The sequence below is a fragment of the Pezoporus flaviventris genome, unplaced genomic scaffold (genome assembly GCF_033815535.1).
Source record: "Pezoporus flaviventris isolate CSIRO_AGI_PZ_B2104156 unplaced genomic scaffold, CSIRO_AGI_Pfla_v1 ptg000045l, whole genome shotgun sequence".
Lineage (NCBI taxonomy): Eukaryota > Metazoa > Chordata > Aves > Psittaciformes > Psittacidae > Pezoporus > Pezoporus flaviventris.
In genome coordinates this window covers 28,442,548-28,463,419 of record NW_026892593.1, presented here as the reverse complement: position 1 = coordinate 28,463,419, position 20,872 = coordinate 28,442,548, and the positions used below count along the sequence as shown (strand labels likewise).

The 20,872-nt window shown below is 39.7% G+C and overlaps 1 protein-coding gene across 1 annotated transcript; it reads left to right on the top strand.

The window, feature by feature from the left end:
- On the top strand, window positions 1-15,663 carry SLC38A2 (solute carrier family 38 member 2). Its single transcript, XM_061467808.1, has 15 exons — window positions 1-185; window positions 511-592; window positions 710-825; window positions 3,915-3,988; window positions 4,084-4,176; window positions 4,373-4,454; window positions 7,513-7,595; window positions 8,596-8,654; window positions 8,782-8,931; window positions 9,696-9,775; window positions 9,876-9,976; window positions 10,364-10,488; window positions 11,209-11,353; window positions 11,451-11,548; window positions 12,260-15,663. The coding sequence occupies exons 1-15, from the start codon at window positions 67-69 to the stop codon at window positions 12,356-12,358; spliced, it is 1,506 nt and encodes a 501-aa protein (XP_061323792.1). The 5' UTR covers window positions 1-66; the 3' UTR covers window positions 12,359-15,663.
- Window positions 15,664-20,872: the final 5,209 nt, after the last annotated feature.

Below are 20,872 nucleotides of genomic sequence, written 5' to 3'. Positions count from 1 at the left end.
CTCCCCACCTCCGCAGGCGCGGCGATTCCCCCCCGCCGCCAAGGACAAAAGAGCGGCCCCGGCAGGATGAGCGGCGCCGAGGTGGGCAAGTTCAACATCTCCCCGGACGAGGACAGCAGCAGCTACAGCTCCAACAGCAACGACTTCAGCTACCCGTACCCCACCAAGCCCGCTGCCATGAAGAGGTGAGGGCGCGCCCCGGCACCGCGCACCCGGCCGCGGCCACCGGCGGCACGCTGCAGCCTTTAGTTTAAAACGGCGCCTCGGGTCGGGAGGTGCCGCGTGTCTGGCACGCGTTACCGACGCACGGAAGTGACAGCGGATGTAAACAGCGCGGTGCTTTGTGCGCTGGCCGGGCACGGGGGAATGAATGAGTGAATGGGGCGGGTGGTTCCTCTGGTCGTTCCGCTGGTTTTCTGGCTTCCCTTTGAAGCGTTTCGGAACGGCTGAATGGGAAGTTAACGCGCAAGTTGCCCGTGACAGCCGCTAATGATGCAATGTTTTTTACAGCCACTATGCGGATATTGATCCAGAAAATCAGAATTTCCTGCTCGACTCCAATCTTGGAAAGAAGAAATATGAAACTCAGTATGTAAGTACATACCAGTGGTGTTGCAAACCAGAGCCTTTCTTGCCAATGTTATGTTTGTGTTAATTCTAAAATAAGTGTTAATGTTCCGCTAACTATTACCTCTCTTCCTTTTCTCAGCATCCGGGTACTACTTCCTTTGGAATGTCAGTATTTAACCTGAGCAATGCCATTGTGGGTAGTGGCATCCTTGGTCTTTCTTATGCCATGGCTAACACTGGAATTGCTCTTTTCGTGTAAGTATCTTTTGGTTCATAAACAAAAATACTCTTTCTGCTGTATACTAATGGAAAACACTTGATACAGGGGTATGACCTATCCAAAATACCCATCATTGCCGTACGGTTCAGAATTGCACTTTAAGATTTTATAGCTTGTAAGAGATTCTGATACATTCAGAAGGACTTGCAGAAATTACACAGATTCATTGCAAGTTCTGCAACCCACAAAACATTTTACAGTGAATTTTCCTTTATTTAGCTGTATTTTCTCCATGAGTAGCTGATAGACTTCCCTTGAAAATTCCGTTATCCAATTGGGAAGGGGAGGTGCTACTTAAAATACTGAAGTCTGCATTAGCTGTTTCCTTCAGAGTTCACTGAAACTAGTGACAACAGAAATCTTTCAATTAGTGAAAGCGATAATTGCACAAAAAGTACAGGATCAGGCTGCAAACAGAAGAAAAAAGTAGGCAGAAAAGGATTATTTTGCTTGTCTCTTGCAAGCCTGGCTGTTCCTACTCTTAAATATTTCTGTGACCCAATCCTACCAGTCAGGGTCTCCTTTAAGCACAACTAAGTTCAGGAACAGAGATGCACTGTGCGTAAGTACCAGGTTTCTTTACACCAGTAAAGAAGTCTTTTTCAGTGCAGTGCTTTTACTCAATTCAGGGACCTGGTTTCAGCTTCACCTATAAAAATGGCAGTCTCCCTGCAAGGGAGGGATGTAGGCTAACCAGTATATCTTTATTGCGATGTCTGTATTGACAGAAGCTTTCAGGCATAAAATGAGAGTCTGATAATGTAATTGGAAATTACGTCAAGAAACAGTTATGTACACTGCACCTAAATGTCTTGGGAAAGTATGTTTTTCATATACTGAAGGCAGTTCAGCTCACACAACATGTAGTATCAGTGTCTGAGTGCAAATGGGAATCCATGGGTATGTTTAAAGGAACTTTGTATTTTTACCATGGAAATAGATAAATGTGCTGAGCGTTCAAGAACAAGTGAAGAGTAATGTTTAGCCTGAAATTTGCTTTACTCTGTTATCAGATTTCCAGAAAGTTGTAGGTCAGGTTTACTTGCATGCATTTCACAGTATATAGGGGTGGCATTCAAGTTTCCTGAGGAAATTACCAGCATGTAAAGTTCTGATCTAAAGGATTTTATTTTAAATACATGACAATTTGTTAAAAGTTTTACTAAGACTTACACTTATTTAGATGGTGCTAACCTGAATGAACAACTTTGTAGCATGAATTCAGAAGAGGTACTTAATTTCTCTACACATCAGTTTCATGCTCTAAAGATGTTCTGCAACACATATAAGATACTCAGTGTAATTAGAACATCTCTGAGGAGAGAAAAATAAAGAATGTGAGGTTCAGTATTTGAATAGATGTACATATAACAAGGATCCTGAAGACAAAAATGTTCAAAACTGCCAATTTAACAATTGGGTGCTGAGGTCGTTTAGTTACCTTTTCATTTCCAGATACTGCATTCAGATCTATTTGTGTTAGTACTGACTCAAAAGATAAACCTTGCAAAACTTGGTGCAGTTTGTACAGTTCCAAGGCAGTCAGTCACTGATGATACTGAGGATTTGTGATGACATTGGGGGCATTACAGACATCCTTTAATAACTAGATTACAGATTCAGATCCAGATGCAGTTGATTAAGGCAGTAAATTCTTTGAAGGCTGCGTGAAGTCACTTGTGTCAGTGCTGTGACTTGTCACTTGTGTCAGCACTAAATCAATGGATGATGCGGTATGGAAGCCAGAAACTGCGCTTCAAGATGAGTTTGCTGACTGATCTTGTCAACACCATAGGCAGCAATTCAAGTTTAGGACTGAGGGGTCCAAGATCTGTGCTGGCTTAATGAACCTTTCACATCTTGCTGTCCTGTTTTGATGTTTCAGTTACATCCTGGTTAATCTCTGCCTGTCAGAAACACAGAGGTTTATTTGTGTGCGTGTGTTGGTGTTGAATTGGCACAGTAATACAAGTTTCCTGTATTCCTCATACATTCATCTGCAAAGCTTTTCTCAGATGTTCTTGTTTCCAGTTCTCTGTGCTGTGTTTACTAATCTTGCCAACATCAAAAATTACACAAAATGTAAAGAATTATGTGGGAACTCTAGATGGAGCTTGCCATTTTTTGGGCAGCATTTTGCAGATTCTTAGCTTTCCTGTAAAGCAGAATGCTTGTATAGGTGTAAGAAAGGCCAGGGTTTTTTTTTTTAATGTGTTGTAATTTTCCACTGTGTTCTTCAGCAGTTGAGAAGTCCCCCCTAGTGTGCCACTGCAGGAAGTGCATTTGTTGTGGGAGAGATGTGTTCTTGAGAGATCCGAATTCTACATGTTGCAAATATGTATTGCATGTAAAGGCTGTGGGGAAGATAAACAAGCTGCTAGCGATTCCTATGTAAGCACACGTGAAGAATAACTTGAGCAAAGAAAGGGTGGTTTTTCTTTCGTTAACATTTTTTAATGTATTTCCATTGAAGACACAGCTCTTGATATATCTGAATTTTCAGTCAGTTCTTTAAGGCTTTTGCAGTTTCATCTTTATATAAAAAAAGACATAGCACAGGTTTAAGCTGTGAAAAGCTGATTTGTTTAAGACCAAGAGATAATCTTCACTGTAGCTGCAGTTACTCACAATTGGATGGTCAATAGATGGGTTAACTATGATGGACAATGGATGGTTACTTTTGAACAAGAACAGGAAGGCAGGAGAAATACAGTTTCTTACAATGATACAAAGACCATTCTCATTGACACTGTTATTTATGTCAAATGTAGCCAGTTATAATGGTCTTTTGATGCTTAGGCCACTTAACCCTGAATATAAACATTGTTTAATCCTACACTACAATTGATCTCTATGCCTCTGAAAAACAATTTTGGCATAAAATCCTTTCTAAATTAGTCATTAGTTGGGTTTTCAGAATGCTTTCAACTGGCCTTAGAATCTATACGGGTTTAAAAGATAATATTTTAGCATGATTAATTTTGATGTTTGATATACCTTTATTTAATAGGGTTACAGTAAGTCATTTATGGCTAGTAAAAATACGCATGTTTTCCTCCCCCAGGATACTTCTGCTGTTTGTCTCAATATTTTCTTTATATTCAGTGCATCTCCTTTTGAAGACTGCCAATGAAGGAGGTATGGCAAACCACTATTTTATAAACATACAGTATTTGTTTCATATGGTATCGTTGCAACACACCCTTCCAATGGATTATCTTGTTTTCTTTTAGGATCTTTATTGTATGAACAGTTGGGAATGAAGGCATTTGGTATGGCTGGAAAACTTGCTGCTTCTGGATCAATTACAATGCAGAACATTGGAGGTGAGGACAAGATCTTAAAATGTTTGTACTGTCAATACTAATTGTTCCCTGCTTATTCTTGGAGACTTTTTTTTTCACACAACATGTCTTCATTAACTGCTTGTGTTCAAGTGAAGTTATGAAACATGTTATGTGATTCTTGCATCTTGTGGCATATTCTATATTTGTAATGATCTATGATGTTATTCACCTACAGCTATGTCAAGCTACCTCTTCATAGTGAAATATGAGTTACCATTGGTCATCAAGACATTTATGAACATCGAAGAGACCACAGGGTAGGTGTTAGAACTCCTCATCAGAGAAACCATTAGGAGAAACAAATACGGAGACTGTATATATATTTACATGAAGACCACGTTCGGTACACCATAGGGTAGCTTCTTACTCAGACAGAGATACAGTAAGTTTGTCCTTCCCCTGAGTGCTCCACATCATTTAGAGCCAGCTGTCCTGGGGAAGGGGTAGAAAAATAGAGGTATTGCATCATATTGCAGAAAGCTGTTCTGTAAAGAACATCAGGTAAGTGTTAATGTATGTACCAGTGGGTACATACTCTCAATAAGGGAATGTAAATGCAGTCATGGTTCTTTTTTTGTTTTGCTTTCCTTAATTGTATTCCAACTGTTTTGGACTGATTACTTGGGTTTTCTAGCGTTAATATTGTGGGAAGTCATTAAATACAAGGCTAAAGTGCAGTTATGTAATGAATGTGTTAAGGGACAGCTCCCAGAAAGACATGGGGACTAAACGTTGAACTAAACCAGAGTTTATGTGCCCAAGATTAAAATGGTGGACACATTGCCATTTAGCCCTGGAGACACCTTGACTCCATAGTGTCTTTCCTGCATAGCTTTAAAAGTGGGTGCCTTGGGTAGGGTTCATTTTATCTAACCATACCATCTGAAAGTTAGATTTTGAGCTTATTATTACTCTGGTCTTGGTATAATCAGTGGAGAAAGGTGATCCTCTGTAGTGGTTACTTCAGTGCACCTGGCTTAGACACCTGTTTTGGGCATCTCCAAAGAACGATATATCATATAGCTCTATATTGAGAGGGTGTGTAAAAACAGTTATCTAAAACAAGATGCCTGACTTCAGATGGATAGAGTTAAGTGCTATAAATCTCACTCTTCAGAGTTGTACTTCTGTGCCTTGTCCTGAAGTGTCCCAGTCTTGAGAGGGCTGAGCAGCTCAAGACTCCAACTTACACCTAAGCCTGAGTTCAGAAGGTAGGCATTTTTCTGCCTGTGTTCCCCAAGGGGTTCAAGCCATTTGGTGGTGTTCATACAGCTTGTGAATAGATATTGTCATGACAACAGTGCTAGCCATCTTTTTTCTCTATTTTTTTCTTTTTTTTCTTTTTTTTCTTAATGTACTCTAAGAATGCACCCACCCCATTTACTCAGTAATGTAACATTTGCAAATTCCTTGCTGGGAAGGTTCATTTCCCCCCTTTGGCTGAATTCAAGTCCTTATTTTCCACTTTTTAAGGAAGTCCCTGGACTAGCCAGTGCTTAACAAGGGGACTTGGGAGGCAAGTCATTGTAATTGTCCCCTCATCATAGAGTAATTCAAAATTGGTTGCAGTTCAAGGGGGAAAATTGAAGGCTGTGAATCAGGCTGGATACAGCTGCTGCTCTGCCAGTCTGGCAGATAAACTTAAGAAGTTGCGATTTGTGTCTCAAGTGTTTTCTTGTTGGCTGGCACTAGGCAGCTGTACACTGATATAAAGTAAATCTGTTCTCAGTGCTCTGTCCATTGTGGACCCCATTTAACTGACTGTCTCCATGCATTGCTTAAGGGGAGTCTGGGTGGCTGCCGTTGGCTTGGATTCCACTCTGGCAGCCTGGTGCCTAAAATGTAAGCACTTACCTGTTTAAATGTCCCCAAATAATGCTTACTGTAGAAGATACTTTGGAATTCTGAGACAATATTACAAATACTAGCTCCATTGTTAAAATTTGTTCAGCAGTTTTTAAAGTGCTCAGCTGTGTCTTGAAGCTGCACAATCCCATTCTTTACTTTTCAGCAAAGACAAACTTTTAAGTCCTTGGTCTGAAACTCCTGAGGACCTCCATGTGGGGCTTGCACAGTAACAGTGCATGTTCTTACGGTTATATCAAATGCAAGGAGTCTTTGCGCTGTGGTTTGTTTCAAATTTACCACAAGACTATTACACTTTAAAAGAAAGCCAACAAAAGGTACGTGGTGTTAATGTCCTACATGTCTGAACTTCCTAAAATACATTTTTTACATTCAGTTATCCCACGTAAAACTGGGGAAAGAGATGACCAAACTGGTTTTGCATTTACTACATAAATCCAGAGCGAGTCTGTAAAAGTTATTCCATATTTCCACTACCATATATAGGCTTATAATTCAGCAATTGAGTTTGAATGCGCAGATTTCTAATTAGGTTTTCTTTGTTTATCTAGATGGTATACTGTCCATTTTAAAATACATACTGTAAAGACAATACCGTAACAGAGTATATTAACATCTTGGAATAGATGCTTAGTGGTATTTAAATTGCTTAAAGAATGCAGGATGATTCTGTAGAACAGGTGAAGAAAGCAGTTACCCTGCCACAATGAAATACTCAAGATCATTTTTTCTGTTAGTTCAGTGAAATTATATTTACACAGATCTGACTTTGTTTTTCTGTGTTTCAAAGGAAGACGTTAATCTCTTTAACACACCAAAATGTTTTGTCAAAAAATAGCTATTACTTCTTATGGAATGAATTGAAGAAAATATCTGAGGTCCTTATCATAGTTTCCCTGCGGAAAAGGACTAAATGTGCCTCCAAGACATTCCCAGTGCTTGTTGGAGTTTTCCCAGCCAGGGGGCTTGAGCTACTGTCTTAACTCCAGCTCTCACCTGTTTTGAACTCCCACAGGGAGCCCAACAGAATTTCATTTCCATTAAAAGTGGATCACCACCCTGCTGGGGCCCTGATATTCCAATACATCTGGAGTGCTGGGAACCAGCATTTAAGCAAATTACTATTTTTTCCATGATTGATCCCAGTTGACTTTTTTTTTTTTTTATGTCCAGTCGTTTACGTTCCTGTCTTCTGACTTCCAGATGCATATTAATTTTAGAAAAGGACACTAAAGGAAAGGCACAATGCAGGTTTGGGGTGAGATAAGAAGCGATTGTAGGGCTTTAGGTCCATCCAGTAAGTTGAATAGTAATTCTTTGTGACATCGGGTACTACATTTTATTTAAGAAGCCGTTATGTTGTAGAAGATTCGAATGAACACTAAACTGCAAATATCATCATTTTTAAATACTTTGATTATTTACAAATATTACTTTTTTTTCCTGCAGAGAATGGTATCTTAACGGCGACTATTTAGTGCTGCTGGTGTCTGTCATCCTCATTCTTCCTCTCTCCTTACTGAAAAATTTAGGTAAGTGGTAGAGTACCATCAAAAACACTTGAAAATACTGTGGAGAAATGGGTTGATACAATGTTTGAGCCCTGAAGTACTATGTGAATTAACGGCTGCCCCCAAACTTGTCTCTTGGGACTAATCAGTGTTCAGGTCATTGCTGTCAGTCAGCTTAAAATAATAATAGTAATAAAAAATCAAGACAGGTATTGGAAGTTACAGATGCAGTTGTGGAAAAGAAGAAGTCAATAGATATGGTAGCTCTTTAGAACAAGGCTCAGCAGTAACTTTTGTTTGTGTTCTTATCAAAAAGTTTGACCTATTTTGGTCAGTAGTGAAATCATATATAACAGTGTTACTAGCTAATAGTGTTATAAGCTATCCTATAATAGCCAGGGATGCTAGCCCAGGGCAGTTAAATTGTCTTTGCAATGTAAACAGAAGTCACATTTTCATTTTAGACCCCAAGGGGTAGCAGAATATTCATACCACATACTTTATCTGAAATGTCTGTAATTCAGTGATACATAAAATAAGTCATTTGGAACAATTGAATTATTGGAATAATCCAGTTTGTTCAGAGAATCCTGTACTGGAACCTTACTTGCCGAGAGTCTCAATGTGAATTACTTTCTCAAGTTACTACCTTCTACAAATTGAGTGAATCAGTAAAAACAGAAGGGAAAAGGCACAGTGTGTTCTGTTAGAATTTACCCTTTAATCATTCTTGGTATGTAACAAACAATTCACGTAGTTGTTGGTGTGGGAATTCTTTTGTTACTTATAAAGTTCTGTGTTACAGACTCACTGTATGTATACACCCTAATATGCCTGTGAGAATTTTTGTTTCTGGGTTGAGATTAGCAGATGTTAATGAATAATTAACTTGTTCTATGTAACACCAAGAAAATGGCAATCTAAAGACATCACTGACAGAATATATTTTGTCATAATGTTATGACTTGAATGGTGTTTCTGTTTATAAACCTTAGATTTCTGTATCTTTCTTTTAACACAGGATATTTGGGCTATACCAGTGGCTTTTCCTTACTTTGTATGGTCTTCTTTCTGATTGTTGTAAGTATAGTCTTGTAGACTTCTAGTGCTTCTAAAACTGCATTTCAGAGTGAAATGAGATAGTTTCTGAAAAGTTTCACATACTGTATTCGTCAAAGTAACAATAACTACATGACTTTATTTCTAGGTAATTTGGAAGATGTTTCAGATCCCTTGTCCTATGGACAGCGATATCATGAACATGACATTAGTAAATGTGACACTGGCACCTTTGGTGGATCAAAACATAACAAGTGATGATATGTGCAAGCCAAAATATTTCATCTTCAATTCACAGGTAACTGACTAAAACTCAGACTCTCTGTTGAAAATAACTGAGAGACTAAATACATAGCAGATAAATTAGGTCATTTTTCCTCTGAATAATTGCCAAGTTGTAAACTTAGAGATGTGCTAAGGCTTTCTGTTCCAGCAGAGTAAGGCACTGTTTACCTCCCGTAGACTGAGTGTCTCCACACTCCAGACGTGGAAATTAGAGGAGCTTGAGGTGCCTGACTGAGATGAGTGGCAATAAATGCATCTCCCGTTTTTCAGCACAGCATCTCTCAAGGTTCCTCCAGTTAGTAAAGCATTTTAAGAAGTAGATTGCAGAAGAAGTAAATAGCAAAAGCATTTGGGAAATGTATGCCAAGGTTTGGGATAGACTTTAACTTCCCACTCACAAACTCTTGACCTACAAAATGCTTCCAATTACAGTGGTGTCTTCACACATGGGGAAGAAGCATGTGTAATAGCCAATACCAAGATCAGGCTATAATGGCTTAAGCCAGTGAGATGCAGAACATAATTCTGCATGCAAATACATTCAGCTCACATTGGACTTCACTGAGATTTGAGAGGGTTTGGTACCTCAGGGTATGGGTTTAAGAAAATATGGACTTGTTTTAATTTTTGCCAAAGTTTCAGTTGTAGAGAATAGCAAGTCTTTATCAAAAACTGACTGGTGCCTAAGTCAGAATGGAAATATCTATGGATTAATTTTTTAAAACTGAATTTCTAATGTCTATTGAGATATTTAAGAAAGATGCTTTTGTTTTCCAGACTGTTTATGCTGTCCCAATCCTAACATTTTCTTTTGTGTGCCACCCTGCAATTCTTCCCATCTATGAAGAACTGAAAAGGTAAATCTTGGATATGTGTCTATAATGTCCCTACACTAACAAAAGTAATATAAAAGTATGTTCTCATTGCTAACAATGTTTCTTTTCCTCTTTTTCATAGCCGAAGCCGTAAAAGGATGATGAATGTGTCCTATGTATCTTTCTTTGCCATGTTCCTCATGTATTTATTGGCTGCTCTCTTTGGATACCTGACATTTTATGGTGAATACTGCCTTCTTTGCTTTCTTGTAAATGAATTACGTTCTGCAGAGCCACAGTATTATTTTTAAGTTAGAACAAGCAAGCACTTCGATGAGTTCTAAATATACACTGTTTGTTGGGTGGTGGGGTTAATACTTTCATATGTGTACACCCAAAAAGAGACCAGTAGTAGAATTAGGTCAAAGGCACAGAATTAAAATTGGATTAAAACAGACACAGTTCCTTCAAGTTATCCCTATGTAAAATGGAAACATGCTTACAGGAGCTGTTGAAGCTTTCAATTCATATTGCTCTAACTGTAAAATTTACTTGGGATTTAGAGCAGAAGCCGTTTGTCTGAGAAGTGTGTTAACTACATCTAATTAAAATACTGTTATTTCTTCATAGGAAAAGTTGAACCAGAACTGCTTCATACCTACTCTGCTTATCTGGGTGCTGATGTTCTTCTTCTGATTGTGCGTCTTGCTGTACTTATGGCTGTAACCCTTACTGTACCTGTAGTTATTTTCCCAGTAAGTAATTTACTTTTTTTTACTCTTACTGCCATTTTTTGTTTTCATCCCTTGCCCTGCTGCAGTTATGTACTGATTTGGTAACTCCTATTTATTATACAATGTTTCTCTTAACTGAAAAAGAATTTATTCTAATAAGCTTGATGAAATAGCTCTATACTGTTAATTCAAATAAATTAAATGAATAGGCAACAATTACAAAGCAGTAGATACAAATACATTCAGTTATATTATTTTCCTGGTATCGTTTGACTGGGGAAGTGGAACAGATTGACCCTTTATGGAAGTACTTGGCACTCGTATATTATCAGCTTACAAAATTCTTTATGTAAGTACATTGTGAATATGGAATTCTGGCCATTTAGGTGGATGTTGTTGAGCAGCATCCTTAGATGTTACAAAAATCCCTGGGGTTTGTTTTTGTCCAAGACAGATGTTTTTCCTCATTTTTCACTTCATTATTGGCTGTGCTTTGAAAATCTAAATCACTGAGAAGAGAAACAGAGCAGTAGACACAGAGCTGCCTCTCCAGTGAAGGACATAAGTATAAAAAAAAGAAAAAAAACAAATGGTCTTTCAAGTTTTACTAAAATCTGAAATATTCAGGAAAATTGTGTTAAAATACTTTCAGAAGGAAGGTCTGATTCAGGTGACAGTCACTGGTTTCCACACTGAACACTAAACTGTCTGGGTTTTTTTGTTCCTTCCCCTCTTCAACAGATTCGCAGTTCCATTACCCAGCTGTTGTGGGCAGGGAAGGAGTTTAGATGGTGGCGTCACTGTTCCATTACAGTTGCTCTTCTGGCCTTTACCAATATGCTTGTTATCTTTGTCCCTACTATTCGAGACATCTTTGGGTTCATTGGTAAGCATTTTCACATCGATTCAAGTAGTCTTAAAAATCTTGGAAACTGCCGTTGCAACAGTTTATGAATATTTATTTCTGTGCTTTTTTAATACAGGTGCATCTGCGGCTGCTATGCTGATCTTTATACTTCCTTCTGCCTTCTATATCAAGTTAGTGAAGAAGGAACCAATGAAGTCAGTGCAAAAGATCGGGGTATGTATAGCCAAATATGAATGGTTACACTTGTACTAACTCAGAAGAACTTGAGTTTCCTTCTTAACAGTTCAAGAATTTTGAGGTCCTGGTGAAGGCAGACATTGAACTGGCATTTAATGTTATCTTAGTTAACACGTGGGAGTTGCACAGGTACTCAAAACTGAGGAAATAAACATCACAAGGCTCAGTTCACTTCAGTGACTTTTCTCACCTGTCATCCCCCAATCTCAACAATAGTTGGGCCATTCTGTTGCTGACAAGAACCGAATTTCAACAGGTTACCCTTAAGAACTGTACTAAAAAAGTCTTGTTATTCTCCTTTAAATTTTCTTTCAAGACTTATTTACATAATTTACCCCATAAAAGCTGACCTCGACCAATCGTTTGGGTCATCCTGACTTATCTTGGACATACTGACTCAGAATCAAATCTTAGATACACTAAGTCAGAATCAAGTCAGCGCAGTGGCATACCCTGGCTGTTATCAGCAGCTACATTTAACTTCCCTCAGTTGAGGATGAGGTCTGCTCTACTGGAGATAAATGTACTTTTTTATTTTAAAAAGGACCCCAAGTATGAAAAGGTTCCTAACTGCTTGTTGTTTACTATGATCTTGTGTCTCTTTTACTTTGTGCCATAAATGCACATGACTTCATGGGTGTAGCAGCAGGATTTGAAACACTTCCTTTATGTTTTCTTTCTTTCCAGGCTGCATTCTTCTTTCTAAGCGGTATACTTGTGATGACTGGGTGTATGACGCTGATTATTCTAGACTGGACCCAGAATGTTGCATCTGATGGCCATTAACTGTCCTGGTTTAATCTTTAATGCTCCACTTCAGATGCCAGTGTTCACTCAGATACCTACTGAGAATGAAAATGAGCTATTCAGCTTCCTTTAAAATGCAGATTCTTTGTTGATGGTTCTTCTGATTGTAGAATACCCGAACTCTTGTTTTTAAGAAACTATTCTGCATAGTGGAAGTGGATGCTAACATCAGACCAACGTGAGTGTCTGGCTGAAGGAAGTGACAACTTTATTCCATTCCAGAGAATGGACAGAAAACTCTGTAGACTTTTATCAAGCCATGTTTGGCTTTCGTCATTGTTACTTGGATATTTTGTTATTTTACTTGAATGTGCCTAATGGAACCATTTGATGTGAGAAATAACTCTTTAATTTACAGCGAAGTGTTTAACCAATGAGAGAGAGAGAGAAACACTATTATTTTTTGTACCAAAAATTCTTATGGACCTCAAAAGCACTATTTTGGCTTTAAGAAACATTTTTCTAAAACAAATGAAAGAATAAAATAGAAGAGCTCATAAAAATATTAAATCAGTGTCCTAAATTAAGTCTGGTTTGCCTTTCTGTAGAGGCATAACTAGAAGTAATTTTATTTTAAAAAGTACTTTTAATGACCAAACCAGAAAATGAACTAATTCAAGTCAAAATTCTCTAATGATAACTGCTTCCCATGAAATTCCCTTACTTTGAGGTATAGTGAAAAAAATCCTGAAAATCATTTGTCAGCTTACTTAAATTAAGTAACTACAGTTACCCTAGTACCCAAAAATGGTGTGGAAATCCAATTTTCCAAGCTTTAAAAAAACACCCTTTAAAATGGGTGCGATTGAGGAAAAACATAGTTAATTTAGGAACTGTAAAGTTGGCGTTGACATTTCCCTTCTTGAGGTACTCAATAGTGCAATTGAGTAAAACAGGGTTTGGGGGGTTTTTGCTTTATTTTGTTGTTTCTGTTTTTGGGGTTGGGTTTTTTTTTCCTGTTGTACATATAAACTGAATGGCACTGGAGCATATGTTGCCATTGATATAAAACTCCCTCTGGGAGTTCTCTTATTACTAAGGTCCATTGTCAGCTGTAGCAATGTTTGTTGGGGTTTATTTTCTGTCCAATCTATCTTGAAACACTCTGTAGGAAAACAAAAAGGTCCTCATGTAGTTTACTAGTTGTATAATATTCAGAAACTGTACAGTATTTCTCAAATTACTCATCCGTTAATGGATTCTGAATTACTTGACTATTCTGTTTCTGAGTCAAATCCACAAAATAACTGCACCAGTATTTCATGCTTGGTACAAACTCTCTTCACATACACAACTGGGATTCCTCTTCCAATTTATACTGTATAGTATTAAAGGTAACCTCATAGGCTGGATAGTCATCTCATACTTGTTTGCTTCAGAAATAGGTAAGTTTCTTATGAGCCCTAGCTAGCTAGCTGATGAAACAGGTGCTGTATGGTTGTGATTAGCTGTTTTGTTTTTAGTGCATGTTTACCCTTTCATTCTTATCCCAGGTTGAAGAGAAATAACACTTGTATAACAGCGTACTTGGCATATAAGAGGTTCTCAAACACAACAATATTGGGTACAAAAGCCTAGATAGAGATTATTAATGAAATAATCATGGCAATGTGGTCAGCTGTCTTCATCTGACATGATGCTTTAAAAATCTGATTTACTAAGTTCCACTTGGTCATTGTGTCAGAGGGAACAAGGAAGGCCCTGTAATCCACTGATTACACAGTGCCTGAGACTTTTTTTGCTCTTGTAGAATTAATTGGGAACAAATCTAAATGACAGTCACCATTTGGCAGATAATGTCAATCTCTGCCCAGCCATTTAAAATCTATGAAAAGAAATTGCAGGTATTTTGTGTTGATACTTCTGCATGACTGTAAGTACTGGTTCACTAAGCCTGTAGTATGAAACTGTAATGAGAAGTTAGACTCCTCTTCTGTTTTTTGTATTATTAGTTCAGTGGTACTCAACTGGCAATTAACAATCCTGGAGTCAGCACTACCTAACGCTCCGTAGGTACTTCTCTGCCTCAGGTACTGTACATCCATGGCTGACTGACCGTCCCATGGTACCTGATCTCCACAGAAGTGCTGAGCACGTACCTCCTCAGTACTTTGGCAGCTTTTCTTCCTCCTCTGCAAACCGCCTTCCGCAGAAAGGTGGAAGAGGATTAAAACATCTACCTTTGAGCAATTTGTAGCACATAAGGGATGAAGTGCTTCCCTTGCCAGTATTTAAAAAGAGAGAAACAGCCTCCTGTCTCTTCGTAACCGTAGAAGAGCAAGGAGGTGTAAATGAGAAGTTACTACACCGTCCTCTCAGCAGCCAAAGAGGAGGAAGATATTTGAGATGGCACCTCATACCATACCATATATGTCACTTAATTCTCTGAATGTAGCAATTTCCAGATTTTACATGATGTGTTGTATTGTTCGATGACTGGTTCTCCACCTGCAACAGTTGAGTTCCCCTTGGCTGGGTTGGTTTCCAACATATGATTTATTTAATTACATATTTTTTTCCAAACTGTCTGCTTAAAAGTTACCTACATTACAAACCACCTAAAAAGAGCAGCTTCAGTATTAAACCACTGTTTTGTCACCTCAGACATTACTGTCTTCCATGATATTTCAGTCATAAATATAACATGTTATTTATAAAACATTAATCCATTAAAACTAAACCTATTTTTCAATATTTATGATAGTCTATGTACATAAAATTGTATGTGTGTATATACTGTAAGTAAAATGTATATAATGTAGGTTTGGAATCCAGGATTTATGTATATATTCCTCTCTCATTACTGATTGTTGCATCATTTCAAGGAGTTGTTCACATTGTCCATCTGTGTAACGACTGTCAAAGGAAAGATTCTTTTACAGCAAAATGTAATGCTTGCAAAAATGGCAGAGATGTGTTACGCCTACGGTGTGTAAGAAAACACTAAGATTGTATTTATTACAAATGTATATGTTGCAATAAACACGGGAGTTACTTGGGTCCATAAAAAGCATCGTTCAGGTTCATGTATACTTTTCCGCTACAATTTACCAGGGATGTGATGATTTCCTGAATGCAGCAACTTAACAGCTTTTAGGATCTAACATATTTGTTAGGCCACCGAATTCAGGCATCCTGCGGTACATCCGTGTACATATGTAAATACCCACCGTCTTGTTAGAGGCCAGCAGTCTAGCTCCAGTTGTTGGCAGGGAGTGCAACACAGTTTCAATGAAACATTGTATGTTTGTTTTAACTGAAATAAATAAACAGATAATCCTAAACACTCTGGTGCTGGTTTTTTTTTTGGGGGGGTACGGTCTGATCTTCTTTAAAGACTGTATTAAAAGAAGTGTATCTTCAATTTCATGCATGTTCAACTTCTTTGTGAGCACTTTTCAGGAAGGAAAGATAAAGCTCAGAGCTAAGTGCACCATTTATGACACTACACAAACAGAACAAGTCTGGACATAAAATGGGAGATTAAATGCTGCAGGGAACCTTTATGTTTTTTTTGCAGTACAGGCGTATCTGGAGACGACTCAATGTGTTAGATCTTGCATGAGTAAGGCTTGCCAAAATCCTAAGCCATTTTCCTACGACTGAATTTCTAGGAGAAGAACAACTGCTTCTGTTTAAATTTGCAAAACCAGAGTGTCTGTTTCACTTCTGCTTTAGCAATTGGGTACAAACCAAGTGCAGCGCGTAAGTTCTTTGTTCTCCTGAAATCTGTATCAATTTGTATGAACCTTTATCTTTCCCGAATATTAAGAATTGGGTGTAAGAGAGGCTCGAGGTGTGTTACGTACACAACGAAACACCTTATGAAAGGAATAATAAAGAGGCATAGTTAAGTACCCTGAAACGCCTCCATTAAGGTTGCTTTAATTACATGATGGCACAGTATTTTTCGTTGGAACCCCCACTGAGCAGCTATTCATTATTTCATTTTTCATCACATTTTCTCTGTTCTCAGTGTTTATGTATTTGGTCAAAGTCCAAAGCCCATCCCAATGCGAAATGAACATCCTCATTTCTCTCTCATTTTAATGTCTTTGCAAAACACAAATGATCACTTATGTTGACAATGTTGCAGGCCTTTAAGAAGGTGTTAATGAGGCTACACCCCTGGGGACCCAAAGTATGGTGAAGCAGCCATGCATTTGAGCCTGTAATTTAACGTCCCTCACTTGCTTATTTTGTATTTCAGCATTTGCTTATACGCATCTACAGCGTAAGTGCAAGCAGGTTTTGAGTGATCACCGTTCTTGAAACAAGAACCCTAAGTATCAAGTTAGCCACTTGGAAAGGGGGGTCTTGTCTGGAAATGCTCGTTCTCATAGCTTGCCTACCATCACATGAATTGCATAGCAGCAGAGAAGCCCTTTCCCTAGAGTGCTGCTTGACCAGTTGAACAGTTAAGCCCACCTCTGCAATCTGGCATTTCCACCAGCTCAAATAATGTGTGAAGTAGTCTTTTCTGCACGCTTTGAATTCCTCTCAAGAGCTGGCTCACCCTGTACGATAGCGAGGTGATGCAACGATGTAAAAAAACAAAACATAGAAACAGAAATGACGTTGTGTGACAGCATCCAAAATCCCATGCTTCAAACCTCTTCACCCACCACAAGGCCTTTGCTCCAGAAGAGGGATAAGCTCTCATTTAGAATGTATTCACAATGCTGAGATTTGGGAACCTTTTGAGGCCCCTACAGGTGAGAGATGTCATCTTTACTTACGTCTGGTTCCCATGAAGTTTCTCTCTTTCTTCTCCCCTGGCTTTGACAAGTCTGTTCTGTCCCAGGATCATGCCTAGGCTCCTTACTCCCAGACATTCCTGCAGTGGCTGGATTGCATCAGGTCCCTGTGTCTTAGCTTGCATACCTGCTTGCAGGGCAGCACAGCTCCCATGCAGTCTCTGTGCCCAGGTTTCCTTTCTGGAGACAGGTGTCTGCCCAAGTTCCAGCATCAGAAGGAGCTGAGCTGCCACAAGGGAGCCCAATCCTGTCCCTCTGGGAACACAGGCATGATCCCATCTCACATGCAGATGTGCCCAGCGCTCACTTCCTCTGCCTTCCCGGTCTCTTGTGTTTCACTCTCTTGAGCGTGACAGTCTAAACCCCACCTGCTTTCACATTCATTTCCTCCATCTTCTTGCATCAATGCTTTCGGCTGTCATAACGCAACTCCCGGTCAGCTCTCTCTTGCTCTGACCCCGGTCCCAATTTCACAGCTCCCCAGTAACACCACCTTTCCCCCCAGCTCCTCCTGTGAGCCACCTTTCCTCATCTTACTGCCTTCCTGACTTCATACCTGCCGAAGCCCACCTCCCACCCTTCCACATTCACTTTACCCAGCTCAGCTAGAAACATCTTTTAGTTTTCCTAGTCTTTGCCCAACTTTTCTCCTTATGGCCTCAGTCAAACTACAAGCCTTGTTTTCCTGTTCTCTGGCCACCCCTCCAGTCCCAGCTCTCCAGCAGGCCTGCATGGTCTCTCTCCTTCAACAGCCCGTAGAAGCTTACTTCCACACTCCATTAGGGCATCTCTTGCCCCTCCAGCCTTTGGCCAAGCACAGAGTCCTCCTGGAGAGAATGGGAGGGGTAACTTTTCCCAGGAGAAAATGATTCATTGTTTTACTATGGAAAAACATCCTCTTTTCACTGATTTTATTCTCAAATAGGCAGAATCATTTAGGCTGGCTTTTACTGAACACAGGCCATGTCACCAGCTGGGCCACACTAGACTATGAGCTGTGTTTCAAAACTGAGTCAGCATAATGTAAACCAACTGGGTTTGGCTTTTTGCTGCCACAAATGTCCAGCCATCGTGGTAGGTCAAAAGCAGCACTTCACTATTCCTGCTCTTAACAGAGCCAGTTTCCATCTTGTGGTTAAATTTCTCAACCCGTTTAAACAATCCCTATCTTGGATCAACACACCGCTTATCTCCAAGTCCCAGTGGAGAAGTCCTGTGATGGTTATTATGTCTGAGTGTTATGGCTAACTGCTAGAATATCCATCTGTGCTCCCCTGCAAGTTTTAGTCTGGCAGGGAACAGCAGTCCTCTTCTGCATTTCCTAGCAGCAACTTGACCAAAACTAAACCTCTGAAGTATTTCCTGTCTTACATATGGGTAAGTGTGGGAAAGAATCAGATACGATCTCTGTCATCCAGAAACTCTGGAGAACCATGAAACCTTCTGAAAAAGGCATCAACAACTATTTGCAGTAACTACTTTGATTGTCTTCTTATTTTTATAAATACTGAGAAAATTTAAACACATGGAACCTAAAGTACTTTTACAGATTATTTTGCTTCTGTCGGTTCTGCTGTTATCTGAGCCCAGTTCCCATGTTATTTAGATTTTTCCCTTGCTGAAGTGACTAGACATGTTGCTTTCTGAGTCTGTGCACAATGAGTTATTATACATAGTTCGACAACACAGAGATAAAACTAAGTTCCTCTTTCCCGTTTCATTTCTTTCACTCTTCTTCAGACTAATGCATTGTAGTTTACCCTCCTCCCTCCACCACAGACATCCAAAACTAATTTCCCTCAGGTTCTGCAGACTTTGTAACACTTCTATTTCCCACAAATAAGCGTATTTGCTTTTCATTTGCTTTGTAGAGTTCCCCATATGATTTTCTCACAGACAGTAAAGATGAATTGATTCTGAAGAGGAAGTACAAGGGTCCTTTTCACCCAGCCTCTAAAACTGACTACCATCCTTTATAAAAGTAGAAAAGAGGGGGATTTTTTTAAGACTTGGGGATAAAGAAACAGTGAGAAATATCGCCATATCGTGGTAGTATGACAGCCAACTGATGCATTGGTGTTACCAAGCTGCGGTTCACCTTCAACACAAGGGAGTGTAACTGAAAATGCAGCTGCACAGAGCTTCCTCTGCATCCTCCTGCTGTAGCTCAGCCATGCTTACCTGCTATCCTGTGCACTGATACAGCTTGCAAATCTTCAGGGTTTATGGTTTTTCCTTTAGGCAGTGTTCTGTCTGTGAGCCCTTCAGCCTCACAGGGAGGGCCTACAATGCCCAAAAGAGAAAGTTGTGCAAGGCAAAAAACCTAGTGTGTGCCAATGAAAGGGATGCTTGGTCAAAGGTCCCTGCCTTGTGATGCCTGAAGGGAGGGAGCAAGTGCTGCCAGCAGCAAGTTATCCCACACAGGGAAAGGAGCCGCCACATTCGGCCAAGTGCCTGTCACAGTGGGGGCTGCTGACCCCTCAGGTCTTCTCACCCTCCTCAGCATGCTTGCAAGCAGGTAATTGTCATTCAGAGGTCTTGCAAGCATGAACATAGGCAATGCCTGCATTTTTGGAGTTGGCAATGGGGCTTGCTGAAGCTGCAAGCCGTGAGGGAGGAAAGCAAGCCAGAAGAAACAGGAGCAAAAAAGAAGCCTGGAAAGGAACAAAAGGAGAGAATAATTCCATGATAGCGAAGAAGAGTATATCCACCGACACAAGAAGGGAGATGAGAAGAACATCTGTGTAAAGCATCCCAAAGTGATTTCATGGCTATTTGTTTGCCCCCTTGCTTTCCCTGAACAGGAAGGGAGGAAGGACTTTGTGGAAGTAATCCTGGATGAGGTGCATATAACAGGATGTATGAAGAACTGAACATCAGCCAGCACAGCCTGTAAAGCAGGTCAGTTAATAAATATTCTTCATCATGTGAAATTAGTTTGAAATCATGTGAAAAAGGTTGGAGAGAAACGTGCATGTTGACAGTCTCCAAGGGAAACCTGAGTCATTACTTAACTCTTGTTACTTAGTGCCCGCAAAGCTATCTTCTATCCCACCGGCACATTAACATAAGTAATAAAATAAATCACTATAAGCCAGAATCCTTTCCTGCTGACTGTGAGCAATTATTAGCATTTATATACTCAGTGAAATTAAGGTAATAGCTCATCCAAGTAGCATGGGGGTCCAGATCACCGTCTGAACATGGATGTTCAGAGTGCATAACCATTAGAGACAAGCCAAAAAGAGATGAGTAGGTTTCTTCAGACTTCATTTGTTTCTGACTCTTTGCCAAGGATACATCTTGGAAAACAAAGAAATGCTGGCTCCAGTCATGGCAAAGCGTCTCGGGGCAGCCACAAAGTGGTGGGCAGCAATGGCTGGTACAGAAGCCATGGCCCATGCAATGGCCAGTGCAGTCCTACAACAGCCCTCACAGGCACACTGCAGGCAGGTCATTCCTCCTTCTTCTTGCACAGACACAGACCAAACACACACCCCTTTCCAGAAAAGAAAACATTCTCTCTTCTTACGGGAAGCTTTTGCAGTGATGAGTTTTGGTGCTACAAATATAATATTTAAAACATACTCATTCCCTAGGAAAATGGTCAGCGTGGTCCACATCCACATCATGGAGGGACCCTGGGATTGTCCCTCTATTCCAAAACATACCAGTGATGCTGTACGCATACTCACAGTCACAATATTCTGAATCACAAGGACCATGTAAAAACTGC

What these genes read in the sequence shown, in the direction of transcription:
- SLC38A2 (XM_061467808.1), top strand. Translation starts at nt 67, where the DNA reads ATGAGCGGCGCCGAGGTGGGCAAGTTCAACATCTCCCCGGACGAGGAC. An exon ending in TACAATGCAGAACATTGGAG is followed by an intron (nt 4,177 to 4,372) that starts GTGAGGACAAGA and finishes ATTCACCTACAG; the next exon opens with CTATGTCAAGCTACCTCTTC. An exon ending in AACATCGAAGAGACCACAGG is followed by an intron (nt 4,455 to 7,512) that starts GTAGGTGTTAGA and finishes TTTTTCCTGCAG; the next exon opens with AGAATGGTATCTTAACGGCG.